At 42.4% G+C, this 22,411-nt stretch overlaps 1 protein-coding gene across 2 annotated transcripts; it reads left to right on the forward strand.

Annotated features, from left to right (window-relative positions):
• The first annotated feature begins 6,056 nt into the window (after positions 1-6,056).
• On the forward strand, positions 6,057-21,063 carry MCFD2 (multiple coagulation factor deficiency 2, ER cargo receptor complex subunit). 2 transcript variants are annotated; one of them, XM_043990193.1, is made up of 5 exons: positions 6,057-6,171; positions 11,864-12,011; positions 12,529-12,688; positions 13,029-13,067; positions 19,455-21,063. In XM_043990193.1, exons 2-5 carry the CDS (start codon positions 11,866-11,868, stop codon positions 19,584-19,586), a joined length of 477 nt encoding a protein of 158 aa, XP_043846128.1. In that variant the 5' UTR covers positions 6,057-6,171; positions 11,864-11,865; the 3' UTR covers positions 19,587-21,063. The 2 variants fall into 2 exon arrangements, with proteins under 2 accessions (XP_043846128.1, XP_043846129.1); XM_043990194.1 differs by lacking the exon at positions 13,029-13,067.
• Positions 21,064-22,411: the final 1,348 nt, after the last annotated feature.

Below are 22,411 nucleotides of genomic sequence, written 5' to 3' on the forward strand. Positions count from 1 at the left end.
TGAATACCCATAAACCGGAGTTAGGCAAATAAGACATACATGAATGCAAAATTGAAGAAAAAAAACTCCAGAAGAGTAGAGGAGCCTTTTATATGCCTGAGGAAGCTAAGTGGTACAGTGGATAGAGCATTGGACCTGGAGTCAGGAAGATCTGAGTTCAAGTCTGCCCTACGACACTTATTAACTGTGTGACCCTGAGCAAGTCACTTAAACTCTGTTTGCATCAGTTTTCTCATCTCTCTAACATGGAAATAATAGCACCTAATTCCTAGGGTTGTTGTGAGGATAAAATGAGACAATATTTGTAAAAAGGGCTTAGCACAGTGCCTGGAACATACACAGTAGGTGCCTAATAAATGCTTTTTCCTTCCCACACCCACAATGCTGCTGCTCATACTGGCATTCTCTTCCCTCAAAATGTCCTCTTCCATCCAGTCTCCTACTGATAAGTCATCATTTGTGTCCCATTTACTAATGAAAATTCCCTGCCGACCTCAACCCACAGTTTTCTCCTCTGAACTTCTATATCAAGTCAAGAAACAAGCATTTATTAAGAGCTCCTCATGTGCCAGTGTGTCTGCTCTATCCTTTTGTAATTTATCTTGGAAACAACTTTAGAACCAGAAGGAAATTTAGAGATTATCCAGTTAATTTTATAGATGAAGAAACTGAGGACAAGAGAAGTGAAGCCATTTTCTTTGGGTTACACAGCTGAGATTAGAATGATGGGGGAGGGCAGCTAGATGGCAAAGTAGATAAAGCACCAGTCCTGGATTCCGGAGGACCTGAGTTCAAATTTGGCCTCAGACACTTGACACTTATTAGCTGTGTGACCTTGGGCAAGTTACTTAACCCTCTTTACCCTGCCACCCCCCCCAAAAAAAACTTCATTACTTATTATAGGGGAAATAGCTATGGTACAAAAACAAGAGCCAGCAGAATGATGGGCACTAACTTCTAGTCCAGTGCACTTTCTGTTATCTCAGGCTGCCTCTCCTTATCTTTTTAAAAGTTATTGTTGTTATTGTTAATAATAATACTATTTATATAACACCTTAGAGTTTGTAAAGTGCTTTACATGAATTAATTCTTTTTATCCTGGCAATAACCCAGTGAAGGAGTTGCAATTATTACCCCCATTCTACAAATAGAGAAACTGAGACACAAAGGTGTCTGTCTACATGACCAGGATAAACAGCTAATATGTTTCTGAGGCAGGATTTGAACTCAGATCTTCCTAACTCCAAGTCCTGAACTCTATCCACTGCATCACCTAACTGTTCTCTATTAATTTTATTTTTCAAGGAACAAGTATTTAAAAAGAAAATTGTCTTTGTCACCCCCCCCCTTTTCCCCCATCAAGCAAATTGAAAGAACAAAACTGAAAAGGGAATCCCTCAAAACATATTTACATAGTCCGGCAAAATAAGTTGTCAAAAAGCATTTATTAAGTGCTTATGATATATCATAGGGCAGCTAGGCAATGGAGTGGATAGAGGGCCAGACTTGGAAGAAGGAAGACTAATCTTCCTGAGTTTATATCTGGCTTTGGACACTTAGTAGCTATGTGACCCTGGGCAAGTCACTTATCCCTGTATGGCTCAGTTTCCTCATCTGCAAAATGAGCAGGAGAAGGAAATGGCAAACCGCTCCAGTATCTTTGCCAAGAAAACTCCAAATGGGTCCCTGAAGAGTCAGACATGACTGAACAACAACAACTGTTCATATAACTCAGAGCTTTATATCTAGGCCTTGTCTTTCTCCTGAGCTCCAGTTACATATTACCTATCTCCTATTGGATATTTCAAACTGGAGATTCAGAGACACTCAAACTCAGCATATGTAAATCAGAACTCATTATCTTTTTTCCCCAATCCTCCCCTCTTCCACACTCCTCCAGGTATCACCCATTCTTCCAGCCTCCTGTATTTGTAACCTTGGCACTATCCTTGTCTCCCCGTTTTTCCTCATCCCACATATCCAGTCAGCTGCCAGATCTTGCCATTTTTACCTCCATAATATCTCTAGGGGGCAGCTAGGTGGTGCAGTGGATAGAGCACTGGCCCTGAAGTCAGGAGGACCTGAGTTCAAATCCAGCCTCAGACACTTAACACTTACTAGCTGTGTGACCCTAGGCAAGTCATTTAACCCCAACTGCCTCACCCCCCCTCAAAACAACAACAACAACAAAACCAAAACATAACATCTCTAGAAACTGAATTCTTCTCTCTGTTCACACAGCCACCATCTTAGGTCACCTACATTACTGCAAATGACTCCTTTCATTGGCCTCCTTGCCTCAAGCCTTGTCCCTTCTCCAGACAGTAGAGGTGAAAGTGAGTTTACTTAAGCAACCATATCCAGCCTACTCAATAAACTCCAATGGCTATTGACTTTAGGATAAAATACAAATTCCTTTATTTGTCTATTAAAGCTATTCACAACCTGGCTCCCAACCTATTCTGCAAGCCTCATTGAACATTCCCCTCCCACACCGGCCACATTAGCCTTCTGTCTGTTCTGCTCACCCAATACTCCTGTCTCCTTGCTTTGAACCGGCTCTTCCCCAGTGCCTGAAGTGGGCTCCCTCCCGTTTACTCCACAGAATCCTTCTCTTTAAGTCACAACTGAAGTACCAGCTTTGTTATGAAGTCAAATCTCTCTCCTGCCCCTGCACCCCTCCCCCCTCCGCCAGCTGCTGGCAAACTTCTCTTCCAAACTACCTTCTATTTATTTTCTTTATATTTAAATATAGATATTTACTCCTTCCGGATAGAGATTTAGTCTTTGGATTTATTTTCCTAGTGCCTAGCATAGTGTCTGTCTCACAGAAGGTGCTTAATATATGCTTATTAATTAAAAGTAGTCTATTTTATGATATATATGTATTATATAATGCATATAAAATAAAAAATATATATATTTATATTTTTGTATAAAATATATTTTAAATACAAGTTTTCCCTATAGTATTGTAAATTGTGTGCTTGTAAGTGGTAAGTTGCCTTAGTATACTAGGGGTCCAAGCCATAATTGGGTCAGAACAACTAGAGGTTTTCTCCAAAGTACTGAATTTAAGAGGATGCTGAAAAGCATCCATTTTTGATTTGGCAGGAGTCAGCACACTATGACCCATGGGCTATAGTTTGCTGTTCTCTGTAGAACACAAGGTACACAATATCCTAGGTATCCTGGGTGGGTTCTATTAGTCAAAAGAGCCAGTTCATTTAATCTACTACCAAATCGTACTTGTGTACTTTGTGTCCCGAAGGAACCTCTTTAAAAAAATAGTAAATATTTGACAGCATTTACTATTGGTTAACTGATTAACTGATGATCTCAATCTTCTTAGTAAAATGCAATATGTGAATCTAAGTAGGGGAAGGTTAGAGGCTTAAAGAGATTAGAGAACATTAGAGAATCAATATAAAATGAATAAAAGGATTGCTCAACTGAAGTTGAAATGAATTTCCAGGGAGCCAGTTCTACACAGGTTGCACTTTATTTATATAGACTTTGCCCCAGGGTTACTGAAAATAGTCTGGGCCTCTTAGGAAGAACCCCTTGACTGGCCTTTACTACACACTTTGTATGTTTATCCTATATTAACTCAAATCACCAAATAGTTGTTAAGTGCCTACTCTGTTTAATTAATTAACAAGCATTTATTAGTGCTTCCAGTGTGCTAGGTCTTGAGGATATGAAGACAAAAAATGGAGTGACCCTCGCCCTCCAGGTTTATGATTCTCTCAGTGGATACCTCTGCAATATTGTGGGGCTTACAAAGACAAATAAGACAATCTTTGCCTTGGAAAAATCCTTGAATAGGGAAAAAAGACAAAAACAGCTTTGGTTTAAGCTGGAATCTAGTCCACTGCACCCCTCATTTTACAGATAAGGAAACTGAGACCTGTACCGGGTATAGGTAGAAGTGATTTGCCCACAGTTACACAGGTTTTAAATAAAAGAGGTTGTCAGCCTCACTCTCTCTTCCAGAATCATTGAAGTCCAGTGTTAGGACAAAAGTCAAGTTGACTAGTGATGGCATGGAATGTCATGGTGACCCAGGCGTCTGATGTCTGGCCAAGCTCTAAGCACTCTATAGCATCTCCCTCAGCTGCCTTCATGGCCATTGGAATGAATTGTTCTCATCTGCCCATTCTGCTGGGGGATGTCTTCACTGCGGAAGTTAGTAGGAAGGAAAAATTATTTTAGTAAGATTGAAGCAGGGGGCACAGCTAGGTGGCGCAGTGAATAGAGCACCAGCCCTGGAGTCAGGAGTACCTGAGTTCAAATCCAGCCTCAGACACTTAACACTTACTAGCTGTGTGACCCTGGGCAAGTCACTTAACCCCAATTGCCTCACTAAAAAAAAAAAAAAAAAAAAGATTGAAGCAGGGCCTTGAAGGATGGGCAGAAGTGTGGATTGGGAAGTGTGGGGAGAGAGGAATATGGAAATACAGACTGGAGGAATGTAGTGGAGGCTGAAAGTAGACCTCATAGGTGTTCTTCCTCCTCTTCCCCCATCCATAACTCCAGATCTTGCTTCTGCTGTTTTCTTCACAAGTCAGTAAATACACTAAACAGTTTATTCAATTTTAACCAAAAAAATAATAATTATAGCAGCGCTTTTTGTAGTAGCAAAGAACTGGAAACAAATTAGTATCTATTGATTCAGAATGACGAAACAAATTGTGATATGTGAATGTAATAGAACACTGTTTTGTAATAAAAAACAAATATGATGAATATAGAGAAATGTGGAAAGACTTATATGAACTGATACACTGTAAAGTAACCAGAGCCAAGAAAACAATATATACAATTATGACAACATAGTAAATGGAAAGAACAACCATTATAAAACCATGGAAATTAATGTTGCAAAATTACAAAGAAGCATGTTCCCAAGGAAAAGATGTGATAAGAGACCTCCCCCAAGTCCTCTGCAGAGGTGGAGAATGTGGAACAACATGACATATGTTTTATATTTCCATCTCTAAAAAACTTTAAGTCTTCTACAAACACAACAAGAGTATCCTTGATGGAATTTTGAGAGGGGATCAGATAAGACTTTTCAAATGCTATTCTACAGCATCTTTATAGTCACATCAGTGACTATGGAATGCAAGGTCTCACTGTATTTATTTTTTTAATTCAATTTTATTTTGTATTCAATTCTGAATTCTCTTCTTCCCTTTTCCCTTCCTTCATTTGTCCAGGAGACAAAAAACCCCAACGACAACAAACAAACAAAACCCGTTAGAAATATGTCTGGTCATGCAAAACAAATTCCTGTGTTAGCCATGTCAAAAAAAAAAAAAGACAGAAAGAAAAGAAAGGAAGGAAGGAAAAGAAAACTATGCTTCAGTTTGCCTACTGAACTCATCAGTTCTCCTTGGATGTGGATAGTATATTTCATCATGAGTTCTTTGGATTTTTGGTCATTGTGTGTATGAGAGTTTCTAAGGCTTTCAAAGTTAATCATCAGTTCATACAAGTCTTCCAACGTTTTTCTGAAATCATTCCCTCCATCATTTATTACAACACAGTTATATACCATAATTTGTTCAGCTATTCCCAAAGTGATGGACATCCCTTAACTTCCTGAGTCTTTTCCCACCCCACCCCCCAAAAAAAACCCCAACAAAAAACCCCCCAAGACAACAACACACTTATATTTTTGTATGTATGGGTCCTTTTTCTCTTTTTTACTCTTTGAAGTAGGTGCAGTTTTAAACTCAGCCACTGGGGGGCCCCATCACCAGGTCATGCCTTGTGGCGTGTTTGGTCGCTGGGCAACCAGCCTTCTCTCCTCGCGGGGGGAGGAGAGTTAGGGGGTGGAGTCTCACCGCCGTGGCGGAGGTCGGGGGCAGAGGGAGGAAGTTGGGCTGGGTGGCTAGAGCAGGACCCGGCGGAAGGCCCCGCCCCTCAGCCTGGGCCCGGTTACACGTGGAAAGCTCAGAGAATTGCCACAAGCGGGACTCCGGGAAGTGGGAAGGCGGGGCGGAGAGGTTGCCAATAGGCGAACGATAAAGGGGCGCGCATGCGCTAGAAGGGAGTTCCCGAAGGGGCGGAGCAAGAGGAGGAAGAGAACTGGGACGCGGGACCGGGGAGACTGAGAAGCTCCCTGGCAGGCTCGGTGTTCAGTGCTCACTGACTGCGGCCAGGGTGAGTGGGGGGCCGGGGTCTGGAACTCTGAGTTCCCAAACCTCGGCCTGGAGGCGGCTTCCGGCGGGACAGCCCAGCTAACGGGACCCCAGGACCGAAAGGAGCGGAACCGGGGGCTGAGAGGGGGGCTCCTGAGGGAATCTGGGCGGATCTGGCCGTGGGATCCGGTAAACCGCGGCCCGGGACACGGCTCTGCGGAGTATGGGGAGGGGGCCCGGGGAAGGTGGTTGAGGCTTCAGGGTAGGGGTCTGGAGACCCAAGGAACGAAGTAGAGGCCTGGGGACCGTGGGAGAAGATTAGGGGTTTGGGACCTTGGGGATCCAGAGAGAGGATAAGGGTCTGGGGATCCAGAGGGAGGGAGATAGGGATCTGGGGACTGTGAATCTCGGAGCAGGCTAGTGATCTGGATGCCCAGAGAGAGATCCCAGGTATCTGAGAGCATGCTAAGCTCATGGAATCCGGGGGTGCAATAGGGTTGAGGGATCAGGGAGATCGTGCAAGGTGAAGGCTCTAGAGGGTGATTCCCTTGGATGGAGGGAGCAGTCTCTCAGGAGGCTGCAGGTGGGTTTTGAAGCAGAAGGGTCCCAAAAGGCTGCATGCACCCTGTACTTCCCTGAGACCCAAGGTAGCAGCTGCATCTTCTTCCCTGCATGGATCAGGGCAGATACCCCGGCCCGAAAGGTCTTTGCTCTGTTCCCCCTCCCTCCAACACAGACCCCGCAGGGAGAAGTGACAAGGTCTAGGTGAGTCTGTTCCAGGTAGTTCAGGGCACTGCCCAGGGTCTTAGCTGGGACCCTTAGAAGGCAGAGGCAGCTGAGTATCAGAATCAGGGGTGTTTCTAGAAGTCCCCAAATTAAGGTCTGCTTGTAATACCTGCTTTTGAGCAGAGCAATGGAGGGTTTCTCAGCTCTTCCACTTTAGAGGTCTGCTTTGAACCTGCCTGAGTGAACCTGCCAAACTCCCTCAAGCATATGCTTCCTCTCCCCAGTGCAGGCCAGGAGCAGAGGTGTTGTGAAACAGGGTACAGGGCTTGGAATCAGGAAGACCCAGGTCACCTCCTACCATGAACACATTGGCTGCTGTGGAACCTTGGGAAAAGTCATTTATCTTCGTCATTGCCTATTTCCTCATCTGTAAAATGAGGGAATTGGACTCAGTGTTATCCAAGGGCCTTTCCGGCTCTAAATGTGTGACCCTACGATCTTGACAGGCAAAACTGCCTACCTTGCCTCTGTCACTTTGTCCCTTGCCTTGGGTAGAGATTATCTTGGGCACAGTGTGTACGGCATCAGTAACGTGCTGCAGGAGCTTTGTTTTTGGTTCCTCCCAGGCTAGGAGAGCTAACTAACAGCTTGTGATCATTTGGGGGAGGTAAGAGGGTAACCAAATGCTTTCAGATTCTAACTGGACTAACGATAACTTGGTTGCTTCAAGTAGGAAATGTCAGAGGTCCCTTGCAACATCATGTTCTTCAGTAGTAACGTAGCTGGGCTTGTCCAGCTGATGGGTTGACCTGAGCAGGAAAAGAACCACAGAGGGCGACCAATCCAATCCTCTCATTGTACAGATGAAAAAACAGGTCTAGTTAAGCTCCGTGACTTTTCTAAGGTTACATGGGCAGTACAGGACGAAGCTGGGATCTCAACTCAAATCATTTGACTCCAAATCCAGCACATGTCTGGAGGTTTCAAAATCTCCTTCCCTGGTTCAGGAATATACAAAAAACCTATCAGATTACATTCCTTTCAGTTCAACCCGAGTTTTACCAAGTGCCTGGTGTACGTTCATCTCTAGGTGCTATGAACGATATGAGACAACCAAAGATTTTCCCTCAAATTTCATAATCTAGTAGGAAAGAAGAGTCTAATGCCTAACTTCTTAAACTGTAGGTCACGACCCCATATGGGGTCACGGAACTGAATGTGGGGGTTGAGAAAAATTTGGCAACAGTAAAAGGTTATGTATATCTAGTTATCTACTTATATTCCCGGTGTCATGTAGAAATTACGTGGGGGAAAAGTTTAAGAAGTCCTGCTCTCATGTACACAATAAGTGCCTACACGAATATTAAATAACTGGCATATAGCATTTTAAAGGCCAGCTAGGTGGCACAGTGGATAGAGTGCTGGGCCTAGAGTCAAGACAACTCATTCTAGTGAGTTCAAATCCAGCCTCAGACACTTAGTAGCTGTGTGACCCTGGGCTAGTCACTTTACCTTGTTTGCCTGAGTTTCCTCATCTATAAAAGGATCTGGACAAGAAAATAGCAAACCACTCCATTATCTTTGCCAAGAAAACCCAAAATGGGCTCATGAAGAGTTGGACAAATGACTGAAAAACTACCGGACAACAACAAAAAGCACTTTAATATTTTCAAAGTGCTTTAATCTGCAGACCAATCCTGCAAAGTAAGCATTATAATCTCCATTTTACAGGGTAAGAAACTGAGGCTATTAGTGATTCGCTCACGGTCACATTGTTGCATTCCTGAGGCAGGATTGAATTCAAGTCTTTAACTGACCTGGAATCCAGCACTCTACCATATGATGCTTTAGACAGTAAGGCCTATAGATAGTAACAGAAGGGAAGCGTCTGGGTTGCTTGAAATAGTTAACAGTGTACTCAAGGGTCTGTAGCTGGAAGGGACCTTAGAGGTCATCTGGATGGATCTTCTCATTTTACAGATGAGAAAACTAAGGCCCACAGGGATAAAGTACCTTGCCCGAGGTCACACAGGTTTAGTAAGCTTGAGAGGTCTTCTGACTCCAGAGTTGGTGCCCTTTCCACCAAACCATACTGCTCCATGGTAACTCTGAGATTTGAACCTTTGACACTGAAGGATGAGGCTTTAGATGGAGGTTGAAGATGGGGAGAGACCATTGGGAGTGAAAATATAGGCAGGACGGGGCAGCTAGATGGTGCAGTGGATAGAGCACCGGCCCTGGATTCAGGAGGACCTGAGTTCAAATCCGACCTCAGACACTTAACACTTACTAGCTGTGTGACCCTGGGCAAGTCACTTAACCCCAATTGCCTCACAAACCAAAAAAAAAAAAAAGAAAGAAAGAAAATATAGGCAGGAATAGTCTGGCATGATATAGAAGCAAGGAAACTCTTGGTGGGGCAGAGAAAGTATGTTGGGGGAAAGAGAAAAAAATAAATAGGATAGTTAGAGTGGGGGTAAATGGTGGAGGGCCTCAAATGCCAACGTAAGAAGTTTAGGCTGGAGGAAAGGATTCTATTCCATCTCTCAAGTTGGAAGCCAGTCCTTGTCTTTTCTCTTTAAACCCAAATCCACAAATACTCATTGTATGCCTGCTGTGGCCAAGACACTGTTGGGTCTGGTATTAATGAAGATTCCGGACTGAACTTTTTTAAGCTGGTGATTTTTCCTTGGATGAGTAAGCTATCTTAACTAAGAACCCATCTCTGGAGCTGAGTCACTCATTCATTACCCCTCTGTAATGAAGAGCATGTCATTTTCTGGGGCAACACTGAGATATGGGGACGTTGCTCCTGTAGTTTATGTGTCAGGCTGTCTGTCTGTACGTGGAGCAGCTAAGTCCTTGTTCTGACTTGCTGGTGATGCCTTGGTCTTGAGACATTTTTTTGAAGTGGGCATTTGGAATTTAGGTTGTATCATTAGATACTAGCCGGGGACTCTCAAATTGTCATGCCCAAGCCAGGACTTGACAGGGGGTGTTGTGTTTTGTTTTTCTTCTGTTCGGTTGGTTTGTTCTTTCTTGTTCCTGAGAGTTAGAAACATATGGTAATTGCTGTTTTTAGAGGGAGCTAAGGGAGGTGCCGTGAGAGGGATTGAGCCAAATACCCCAAATGATTCTTATTGTTTGGATTTGACAACGAATGCCCAAGTTGGAAATATCAGGGAAGAACTGGCATTCCTGCCCCCTTCTCATGTTTCTTAGAATTATAAGGCCTGAATAGTCACACTTAGAGGTGACTTAAGTTTACATTCACTGCTGAAATTTGACATTTGAAAGTTAGAATGTAGTTTCTCTCTGTTATTGACTTTTTTTTTGTTGTTGTTGTTATTTTTGTTGTTTGGTCATTTTTAGTTGCGTCTGACTCTGTGACCTCATTTGGAGTTTTCTTGGCAGAGATACTGGAGTGGTTTACCATTTCCTTCTCCAGATCATTTTACAGATGAAGAAAGAAACTGAGGCAAACAGGGTGAAGTGACTTGCTCAGGGTCACACAGCTGGGTCTGAGGCTAGATTAGAACTCACAAAGATGAGTCTTCTTAACTCCAGGCCCAGCAATCTATCCTTTGCGTCACCTAATTGCCCTACTTTTTGTTCTAGTGAGATGACAATTCACACGGAAACCTTTTGGATCGTCTACACAAATACTCTATTCACTGCATGTCTGTCCAAATGAGTGCCTCTCTGGGGAGTGCTGGGGCATTGCTGCCAAGAATGATACCAACCCTCCACTTTCCCCTCCTCTTTTTGGTTGACAACTTTGTTTTAACATCAGTTATGTCCTTGAATGTTTCCTCCACTCTACATCGAACCTCCTTAAAACAAAGAAAACCAGTTCTGCAAAACAAACTGACGAAGCATGAAATCTTAGTTCCCTGCATTCCCCCACTTGACCCCTCCCCAGACAGGTCAGGGATGTGTCCTTTTCATCTGTTCTTGGAATCAAGATTGTTCCACTGTAATTATTGGAGTTTAGCTGCCCTTTAGTGTTGTTGTCATCTGTGCTATTTACATCATGGTATGTGTTCTCCCAGTTCTGATTTCCTTGTTCTGCATCTCTGTCACTTCATACACGTCTTTCCACATTCCTCAGAATTCCACGTCTTTGTTAACTTCTCACATCCAGTGTAAGGCTCTTCCATTATGTCCCCCTGCCCTCCTCCAGTCACTTTGTTGCCAGCTGCTCTGAATGGTGTCTTATCCCTGGGACTTTCCTCGATGTTATTGACCTCCTTGGAGTATATGCCAATGGCATTTTTGGGAGGCTGGGGATGAGGTGAGCCAATGACAGTGCCCTTTGGATGACAGCTGTTCTTTGCAAGAGATGGGAGAAGGAATGGTTCCAGACGCCCCTCCCCTCCCCCTTGCTGAGTTTGGGGAGCATTCCACTGCACCAGCCTATGCTATAACCCAAAGGTTTATGGACTCCCGCTGGCCACGTGGATGGTCTGTATCAGGGAGTCTCAGTAGGACCTGCTGCCCACCTCCTCCCCAGTTATTGTGTCCATTGGGCCTTTGCACTTTGCAAGCTGTTCTCCCGCTTTGGTTATTTATTTACCTGCTGCCTCCAGACCAGATGGTTGAGTCAGCAAAGGCCTGGGACTTTTTGCCTTTAATTGTTGTAAACTGTGACTTCTTGGCAGGTCATACTGTGCCAGGCTTCCAGGGTACTCCATCTCCATAGCACTTAATCCCTTCACATCTGTTGTGCCATTCTTTAAATCATCCTAGCAGCCTGGTGAGACAGGCAGGCCAGGGGTTATGAGGCCCCATTGGACAGATAAGAAATAGTCTAAAGTCACACATTGAGCTGGAGGCAGACCTAGGACCCCTCCTCACGTCCCCTTCCCCCAAGTCCAGTGGGCCAGGTACCAGGTTGCTTCTTTGAATTAGCAGGAGCGATGACTAGAATGCAAATCTTTATGGGAACTTTAGTTGTCATTATCACCCTCTGTATTTCCTCTTACTAGATATGGACATAAGCTCCCCAAGGATGCTTAGAGCCACTCTCCTGTGCTGCCTCCTTGGGGCATTTGGCACCCTGAGGGCTGGGGCAGAAGAGCACGTGGATGGCCATGCTGGAGTTCGCCTGGATAAGAACATGGTGCAGGACAAAGAGTACGTGTTGTGGGGGCTGCCAGGCGCTGGAGATTGTGCCTGGCCAGTGGCAGCTGCAGCTGCAACAGGACGTGATTTTTTCCTAAAGCATATTCCAATCCCTGATTTCATTTGATCCAAGCAGCAAACCCTGGGAGGTGGGTAAGTCATGTTGGTTACTATCGCCAGCCACATGAGTGGGGAAACTGAGGCCCAGAGAAGTTAAGTGAGTTAATGGGACAGCCACAACTGGTGCCTACATATCCTCTCTCCCTGCATTGCCATGTCTTTTCCCTTGGTGTATGAGAAATAACCTTACAGCGTTGTCTTCCCCCTTAAATCTTCCTTGTCCTGGGGTGGCTCAGGTCACTTCAGCCAGGCTTCCATTACTGTTTGCTGCTCTGATAAAAGGCCTGAGCTTTAAGTCATGATTGCAGCCAGACCCGATTACTCCTGGGTTCCTCCTTTGCGACAGTTCGAGCTGATTGAAGTCGCCATAAGCCTTTGCAGCGGTCTCAGTCTGACTGTTGGTTTTTAGGCACATCATGGAACATCTAGAGGGTGTCATTGAGAAAACAGAGTCGGAGATGTCTCCACAGGAGCTGCAGCTCCATTACTTCAAGATGCATGACTACGATGGCAATAATTTGCTCGATGGCTTAGAACTCGCTACTGCTATCTCTCACGTCCACAAGGAGGTGAGTGAGAAAACCACACAGGAGGCTATGCCCGTGTGAAAAGGTCCCTTGGTAATCCTGGGAATACGTTACTGATGTGACCTTCAGCTCTTCTGTAGCAAGGGCCTCGTTACCTTGTAGCTTCTACCTGGAGAATTGTGTTCACTTCTGGGCACCACATTTGTAGAAGGACATTGATAAATGTGAGAGTAGCCTGAGGCGTGCTCAGGATAGAAAAGGACCTCAGATCAATACCATAGAAGAACTAAGGGTGTTTAGCCTGGAGCAGAGAAGACTCAGGGGAGACATTATATTTGCCACCAAATGGGAGAGTCATAAGATGCCTTCTCTTTTGTCTCAGAAGGAAGAACCAGAAGAAATGAATGGAAGTACTCAAAAGGTATATCTAGAGGTGATGTCTTCCAATTAGAGCTATACAGACACCCTTAGGAGGCGTGTGTGTGTGTGTGTGTGTGTGTGTGTGTTTGGGGGCTGGATCTCCCAGGAAAAGGCAGGAGAACCACTTACAGGGGGTTGTTAAGGGCTAAAATTCTAGCTAAACTGTCTAAAATATCTAATGAGTGGTCGCCAATAAATTATAAGCTTTAGCAAGAGTTAGACTTTTAAGCATTTATTAAGGAGAATAAGAATTTGGTAAAGAGAGAGAAAAAGGCCTAGATTTCTATCTATTAAAGGGAGAGCACATATTTAGCTCCCTTCTCCACCAGAGTCCAGAGGAAAAGCGAGCGAGACTGAGCGCCAGTCTCTTCCTTCCTCCTCCCACTAGCCCGCGTCACTTCCTGACTCCTGGTCTTGCCCTCAAAGACCTTCCCTTCATGGGCAGAACTCCTCTACAGTAAGTATCCAGCAGGTGGCGTTATTCCAATCATTACAGTCCCCCCTGTTGTTCCTCAAGAAACAAAATGTTTCCTTGACGGAACAGTAAAAACAATATGATAACTATTGCTAACTAATAATATGTGAACAACAATATAGAAAAGGAAGAGAGGAAAGTTTTGTCCAGAGGGGCGATTTTTTTTGTCCTCATGAACCGACGCTTTGACATTAGTCTTGCAAAGGGAGGGCCTCTCCAGAGAATACATGTTACAGATGGTGTATATTATAACAGAAAGAGAAAAAAACAACAAAAACAACAAATCAAAACTGTTCATTTAAAGTCTCTGAAAGTCTTTTCTCAGATGTCCTCTAGGTGTAGTCATGGAATGGAAGTCTTTTCAGGGGTTGAGGTATGGATGCTGGTAATCAGCCAGGAAAATTTCCTACAAAATTGAGCTTAACACAACTTTAAAATAGCTTTGTCAATAATAAAATCAAACAATGAAAGTTCTCAAAAACATGTCTAAGGGAATACAGAATCTTAGTTGTTACACATGAAACATATAATAAAACAAAAATTGAAACATTCTTTAAAATTATAATATTACTATAGTCCCCCCCTTATGGAGGGTAATTGAGAAGACAATTGCTGCAATATTAATTATTAAAAATAATTTTTATCTGTTTCATCACTTTTTGCATCATCTGCCTAATTATCCTCATGCCATTATGAGAAATTTTAAAATCTAATATAATTAGTAACAGATGTCAAGGCCAAATTCAACACTGTTATTTATCATGACACCTGAGATAATTATGGGGGTTACCATAAAAGAACAGAGAAATGATGGGATATGAACATTCCCACACTTGAGCAATATGTACTGCCCATACAGTATGCCAGGCTTAAAATAGGTGGATGGAATATACGTCCATGCCACCGAACATATTGGAGGAAACTGAGTCAGACTTAATCAGATGCATGGGATTGAGATGGTCCATGGCATCAGGCATATAGGAGGGAGCATAGAAGCCAGGTGTAGAAGTGAGATGGGTGGGATCAATACTTCCAGCCATCTGTACAATATTGTGGGGAAAAATAAAATAAAATATTAAACCAAGAGAATCCAACCTCAACATTTGTCAAAAGCCGTTCCCTTGGCCATACCTTGACTTCATGCATGTCTCCCCTCATGTGACAGTTCAGTGTCTGCTCTTGCATGTATTCCTCTTGTGATTGGATGGCATCTTGGCCAACTGGCATCTGATAACTCAGAATAAAGGCAATTAATGTCTTAAATGATAAGTTCCCATAATCCAAGTCTCATATGGATTTAAAAATTGAGGATAATAAATGATTGCAAAAAATGTGAATACATCTTGACTCAGAATATAATATATAATTATGCAACAATTTCAAATAATACCTTTTTTTTTACTTAGCATACAATTACTTTTTTGAAAAATCTGAACATATTTAAATACAAGTTAAAGCACAACACAATCTCAAAGACAACTTTTACAAATGTTCCCCTCTTTTTTTTTTTTTTTTGGAATATGCTTATCAAAAATAATACTTCTAGAATCAATTTACACTTGCCATGGCAAACAATTTGCTAGGGAAATGCTTTAAAGAGTTTGATCAAATAATCAGTTGAGAAAAAATAACAAAAACAAACAACTCAGAATATGGGAGCACAATACTCCTAGAATTAACACTGTATTATGAAATCAAAACCATCTTGCAATTTTTTCAAAATTAGATAAATGAATAGAAGAAAATACACATGGAACAATAAAAGACAGTGAAATTCAAACTAAGGAAATCTATATGAACATGAACTTAATATTAATAAGAGTATTATAAAATATAAACTTGATCACATGACTATTAAAAGCTTTTACAAATATTCTCCTTGTTTTAAAAACTAAGTATAAAACACAATCTCAAATGCATGAAAATCTCTATGAAAATAAACCCATACCATTAATTTCAAAATGCATATGTAATAGCATAGAAATCCTATGTAACCTCTGAACTGATACTATTACTCTGAGTGAATTCAGAACACTTTTGATTCCGATATCTAAAATCCCCAATACTCATATCAATATCTTGCTGTTTACTTCCACATTTCTGTAAAATATATACCCTTCCATGGCAAAAGAAGCGGAGTCTTGAACTATGGTGATTGTCATTCTTATTCAGCTTAAGTTTTTCTTCTTTAACCCCTCTATATTGTCTGTCAGTCTTTTCACCATACAAATGCTTTATAAGATTACTAATTAAAGACAAAAGCAGGTTAGCAAAATTATGAACAAAACGGGCATATGTGGAATTTAAAGGGCTTTCTAAGCTTCTCTCAGAAGCACATCCAGGCTGGGGAAGGGCTGAGCCTGAAGCTGCAAATGTAGTTAGAGAAAGTTGAGCATGCGCATCAGATCTCTGGACTTCCCAGGCAGGGGAAGCTATGGGCTTGGCCATAGGAGGAGTAGAGGGTGGGGTCTGGAGAGGAGGGGAGGGACCAGAGCAATTTGAATCAGACTTGATTTTGAACTCAGGCCTGGATTCCTCTTCCCCCACTTGGCCTCCAGGCGCTAGGGGATTAAAAGCTTCTAGAGGGTGGGTCTTTGCCTCCAGGCTTGCAAAATTAGAGCAACAATTAGTGTTAGAATTGGGAAAAGCTGCGGGAATCTCTTCAGGTTTCTCTGAAAAAGCATGGTTGGGAGAGGGAGAGATATTTCTTTGTGTGAGTAAATTGCTGGCTCTTTTAACAAAAATAAAAAAAAAAATAGAAAATCCACAAAAACAAAGCATTAACATGATCTTATCTCCCATTTGTCTGGTTAAACAGACTAAAATCAAAAATAGGGTAATTAGGGAGTTTAAAAGGTCCATTCGAAAAAATTTGAAGGAAAACACAGCCAGTACGCCAGTACTTAGCAGTTAAAGGGAGAGGGAGGGGAAATTTCTTACCCAACCAGAAGATCAGAAGAAGACTGAGGGTTAGCTTTCCTCTTCGTGGTCAGCCATCTGTTAAGGGGTAAAATTCTAGCTAAACTGTCTAAAATATCTAATGAGTGGTCGCCAATCAATTATAAGCTTTAGCAAGAGTTAGACTTTTAAGCATTTATTAAGGAGAATAAGAATTTGGTAAAGAGAGAGAAAAAGGCCTAGATTTCTATCTATTAAAGGGAGAGCACATATTTAGCTCCCTTCTCCACCAGAGTCCAGAGGAAAGAGCGCGAGCCTGAGCGCCAGTCTCTTCCTTCCTCCTCCCACTAGCCCGCGTCACTTCCTGACTCCTGGTCTTGCCCTCAAAGACCTTCCCTTCATGGGCAGAACTCCTCTACAGTAAGTATCCAGCAGGTGGCGTTATTCCAATCGTTACAGGGTGTTAGAGAAGGGGTCCTTTTTTTCAGATAGGGGTTGGACAAGATGATCCTCATAATTTCATGACTTTCCTGTCATTCCCTACTACTCTTAGTTTTTCTTCCTGGTTCCCTTGCCCCTCCCATAGAGGACAGACTAGAGGATTTATTTATTTATTTATTTATTTTGCAGGGCAATGAGGGTTAAGTGACTTGCCCAGGGTCAACACAGCTAGTGTCAAGTGTCTGAGGCCAGATATAAACCCAGGTTCTCCTGAATCCAGGGCTGGTGCTTTATCCACTGCTCCACCTAGCTTCCCTTCCTAGAGGATTTTTTTTTAACCTAACACATATCAATTCAAATGCACCTTTTGATAGCACCTTTCAGGGGGGAAAAATGGTCTGGAAGTAGAATAAGTTGACTCCAGGCCAACATGATGGTTTGGGATTTTCTGTATCATCCAGTCCCAATCACTGCCACAGATCGTTGGTTTTAGATGCCAATTTAAATTTAATGTAGATACTAATTAAAAAAAATTAGAAAATTCATGGTCAGCATCTGGGGGAGTTTCTTTTTTTTTTTCCTTTTAATTTTTGGCAGGGAAATGACGGTTAAGTGACTTCTCAGGGTCACACAGCTAGTAAATGTCAAGTGTCTGAGGCCGGATTTGAACTCGGGTCTCCTGAATCCAGGGCTGGTGCTCTATCTACTGCGCCACCTAGCTGCCCTGGGAGTTTCTTAACATTGAGGAATTCTAAAATATCAGGAAGGAAAGGCCCTTTAGAGATCATCTAGTTCAGCCTGCATTTTAATAGGGGAGTCACTTGTTTTGTTTTTTGTATCTCTAGGGCCTTGTACATGCATAGTGGAGGTAATTAATAAATGCTTGCTGAATAGAATGAGGAACTGAGGTCTAGAAAAGTTTGGCACTAGGACTGGTAGATGGCAGAATAGGGGCAGAGCCACAGCCTGCTGACATCTAATTTGCATTTGCTGGCCCCTAACATTACTAGATGTGTAAATCTACCAGGAAAGGACCTAGACTGTTTTGCATTATAATTCAAGCCTCCTATGCTTATGAGAGCCTACTGTATTCTCATCACTCTCCTAGAACCTATTGGAGATTCAAGTATGTATGGTTTGGAATCTAATTGGGGAAATAAGATGTAGCCACATTAAAAAAAATAACAATTTAAGGCAACATGTGCTCTGTCAGATGAGACATTTAGAGGAGAAGGGGATGATGGCATGAGATAGTCAGGGAAAACTACTTGGAGGATGTGGGATTTCTTAGGCTTCCATTGATAGGTAGAATTTAGAGAATGGAGAAGATATTCCTTTCAGGTAGAAGGGTATCTGTAACAAGGTATGGAGGCAAGAAGACACAAGGTATGTTTGGTAGGATAGAGAGGTTTCCATATTGGAAATGTAAGCTGGGATCAGATTATGGATATACCAAGCTAAGGATTTTCGTTGTTATCCTCTTGGTGATGAGAAGCCTTGAAGAGTTTTGAGCAAGGAGATGGCCTGAAGCAGTGTTTTAGGAAGATGGATCTGTACTGGTGGGCAGGATGGATTGGAAAGAGAAGACAAGACAGTGAGACCAGTTAGGCTGTTGCAGCAGTCTAGATGTTTGGGGTGGGCTGGGCAATGGATTAGGGCTGGGGCTAACGTGGTGACTGGAAATGGAAAGATGGGATGGCTGTAGGGAGTATTTTGAAGGAAGAATCCACAAGACTTGTAAACATTGACCTGCTGTGAGCTATTTATAGAAGTATTGGGAACAAGCTCCATGTTAAACATCACCCAGGTTTTCTCTGATGCCACTTCCCTCTTGCGTGGCTATAATCTTACTCCCCTTCCCCCTGTGGCCCCATGGTTTCACATAGGTGAAGTGAGCATCTGGGATGGGTCACTGTGGTGTCCATAGCAAACGCTCACTCTGACCTCCCCTCATTGGGGCACTTCCTCCATGAGTTGTTTCCCCAGTAATGGCCATGGGTTGGTGTCACATCATTCACCCCCTCCACCTCAGGAGCGTCTGCTATAGCTCTCAGGCGCTGTGTCTGTGGGACAGGGAAAAGCTCATATTTTTCCAGGAGTTTTCCTAAATAAGGGCTTATTCAGGCTGTTGCTGCTTTCTTCATGGATAAATAATTCTGAGTTGTTTCTAAGATTTATTTTTGTTAAATGAGGGGCAACATAACCAGGCAGATAGTCATTCTGGGGGGCCAGAAGAGCTGAGTTGAAGCCCCGTTTCTGAGCCCCATTTTTCGTGAGACTTCACTCTCCTGGCAGCTAAGCCATGTTCTGATGAATTACCAATCTGCTTCATTCTGCTAATTCCCTACACTGTTGAAATGCCAGAAATGAATAAATGACACGATGAAGTAGAGTCTGGTTACTGCATGGTGTTTCCTAGTCATCTCCTTGAATCCTGGTACCACCATAATGTGTTTTTCATCATGTTGGGACAGATGTTTGTTGGCATGAGTTTTGTACCTCTCCTCTCCTTATTTCACCCCCTGGGATTTAGCATGACTGGGCTATTCACTGACACCTGATTATGTTTCACAGGAAGGAGGGGAGCAGGCACCAGCCATGAAGGAAGAAGAACTGATGAACTTGATAGATGATGTTTTAAAGGATGATGACAAGAACAATGACGGCTACATTGACTATGCTGAATTTGCAAAATCACTGGAATAAAAATCTGCTGACAGTCCTCTAGTTATATGCAAATGTGACCCAGTATAATGTGATTGAATGCTTGCCATATTGCAAAGTAGTTGTGCTTTTCCAACTTCAGTGCTATAGGATGCGACCTGTAGCAACTTGTTACTTCGGAGGAAAAATAGAAACTTTTTGGGAGCTGTGACTCAAAAATGATGGCACTGCATCCCACTTCTGAATTGATGTTTAACTTCTTAACAGACAGGCACTTTTGGAGAATGTGGTATGTCATTGAGGGGGGTGCTTAGAATCTCGGTTTTGAATGTAGGATACTACCTGACTCTTGGTTTTATTAATGTTATCCGAAAATCTTGTCAAATGAATACTTCTTTCATGTAGCCAGGGAAACTTCACGTGGCCTAGGAAATAAATAGTGTCCCAGACACATAATCTCAGCCGAATATTTACCCCATCGGTTTTCATGTAATCAGTGTTCTTTGTGGCTTGCCCAGTACAGAGAGTTGCTTGCTGTGGGCAGGTGGCTGTTTGCAAGGCTGTTTATAGCTACAAACATTAGAAAGGAATGTTTGCCAAATACTGAACTCAACTGTCAGTAGAGCCTGTTGATGAAAACAGTTTTGATTTGGGTGTATATAACCCCCTATGTTGACCTCAGCATTTACGCTTTTCAGTCTTTCAATATTTTACAGGACTACTGCCACATCCCTATACTTTTTTTGCTATTATTTTTTTTTTTAAACATCATTTTCAACCCGGGGGGAGACCTTGAATGAGACCTTGAATGAATGTAATGTGGTTCTTTGCTCCAAACGATGTCAAAAATATTAACTTTCTTAATGTTTGTATTTAACATTAGTTTCTGGAGTTCCATTTTATGGTGTAGAAGCTGTAGGTAGAATGCAAAAAACTCTACCTGGTCATGGGGCATAAAATAAAGTTCTACATAAATATAACCTTCATCAGAATGAAAACAAGAATGCTGCCAGTTAAGGGTTAGTGAGACACCTTAACATTCAGAATAGGTTTTCAGAAGGAAAGCTGTTGAAATAGAGCTCTCCTAATCAAAAGAATACTTGAATTCTTTCAGATCAGTACAAAAGGCCGAAAGTCCTTTGAACTTTGTAGACTCAACAGTATTTGAAAAGTAAGACAACATCTCTGAGACAAAAAGCACTGTCTCAGTACAAGTTTGGATGTGATCGACATACTGTGTTAAATGGCATTAGAAAACCTGAAACGAGATGTCATTTTCATAACTAATAGGAAAGGAATCTCTGATTACTGAAATGTGCTCTAAGATGTTCAAAGACCTATTTTCTGTATTAAAGTATTCTTGAGAGAAAACAAATGTATTCGTAAAAATGGTTTCCTGTGTCGAGTGTTTGTGCAATCAGAGCTAAGTTGTAAACTATTCTTGTAATATCTAGTTATTTTGAAAGATTTGTATAATGGATTATTCTGGATATATGAGTAATAAAAATGATGAAATTGAGCGATGGGAGAGTGGAGGATTTCCTGAGCACATATTTCTTGCTCCTTTTGATCTTGGGCTGATTTTTATCATTTTATATCCAGGGGTACCCCAGGGAATAGTAGGAAGAGCCGTGGGTTTATATTCAAAAGACCTGGGTTCACGTTCCATATTTATGGACTGACTCGCTTCTCTGAGCCTCTCTTTCCCCATTTGTAAAATGAGAATAATAATACCAACTCACCCCTGTAGGTTGTCCAAGAAAGCACCTGAGTAATCCTTAAAGAACTGCATCCTTCCGCCGGTCTGGTTGGGCAAAACTAGCCCCAATCAGGGTGCTTTCTCAAATGAAGTTCTCAACTACCATTCAAGGACCACACCGACTTCACTTTGGAAGTCATTCTCCATTTTTAGCCATTTCTTTTTCTTAGCAATTAAGTGACTTTTTGATGCCTGCTTCACTGGCCAAGTTAAGCATATTAAGCATATTACGACATTCCCAAGAGCAGAATGCAAAGCTTTTTCACCCGGGGCCTGATAGCTTTTGTTGCCAGACACTGGAACTGGCCAACTTCATTTGCCGAAAGCTTTCCAGGGCCCAGGCAGAAAGTGTCGGATTTGCTGGCATTTTCCAAGTGACACATTTCACTTTGCCAGTGGAGAAGCAGTTTAGTATTTCGTTTGGATTTCCAAAAACTCATTCTACAAGATGATGAAATCCAGTCTGTAACCCACTTCTTCAGATCATTTTCCTACCCCAGCTGCAGCACCTCATCATGCCCCAGAACTGGATCTTTTTATGTGTTGTCCTCCCCCCATGAGATTGTGAGTTCCTTGAGGGTAGGGACTGTCTTAAGTGTTTTGTTTTGGTTTGCTGGTTTTTTGTAACCCCAGAGCTTAGTACATTGCTTGGCACAGAGTAATGTTTATGGACTGACTGAAGAAGTCATAGTTGTTCTTTTTGACCAAGAACAAAGGTGTTGTCTATTGAGCAAAACAAAAAAAAAATCAAACAAAAACCTTGTTATCTTGGGCCTCTTCTGATCCAACAAGCTTTTGTGCAATTCTTAGAAAATAGAGAGTGCCTCCTAGCCCATTGCCAGGCATAGAGTATGCATCTAATAAATAGCTTCTGAATTGCCTAACGGAATGATTGAATCATGCAGTGTTAGCTGGAAGGGACCCTAAACAACATCTAACCTACTTTTGTTTAGTACTCGAGGAAACAGCCCTATAGAGGGCAAGAGACAAAGATTGGCTTTGGGATCTGAGGACCTGGCTTTGAAAATTGGGTTGGGAACTTAAAAGAGGCTGTTCATTCCTAAACTGGGCCAATGCTGCTTGAAACATTGGCTTTATTAGTGTTCTA

The sequence above is a fragment of the Dromiciops gliroides genome, chromosome 2 (assembly GCF_019393635.1).
Source record: "Dromiciops gliroides isolate mDroGli1 chromosome 2, mDroGli1.pri, whole genome shotgun sequence".
Taxonomy (NCBI): Eukaryota; Metazoa; Chordata; class Mammalia; order Microbiotheria; family Microbiotheriidae; genus Dromiciops; species Dromiciops gliroides.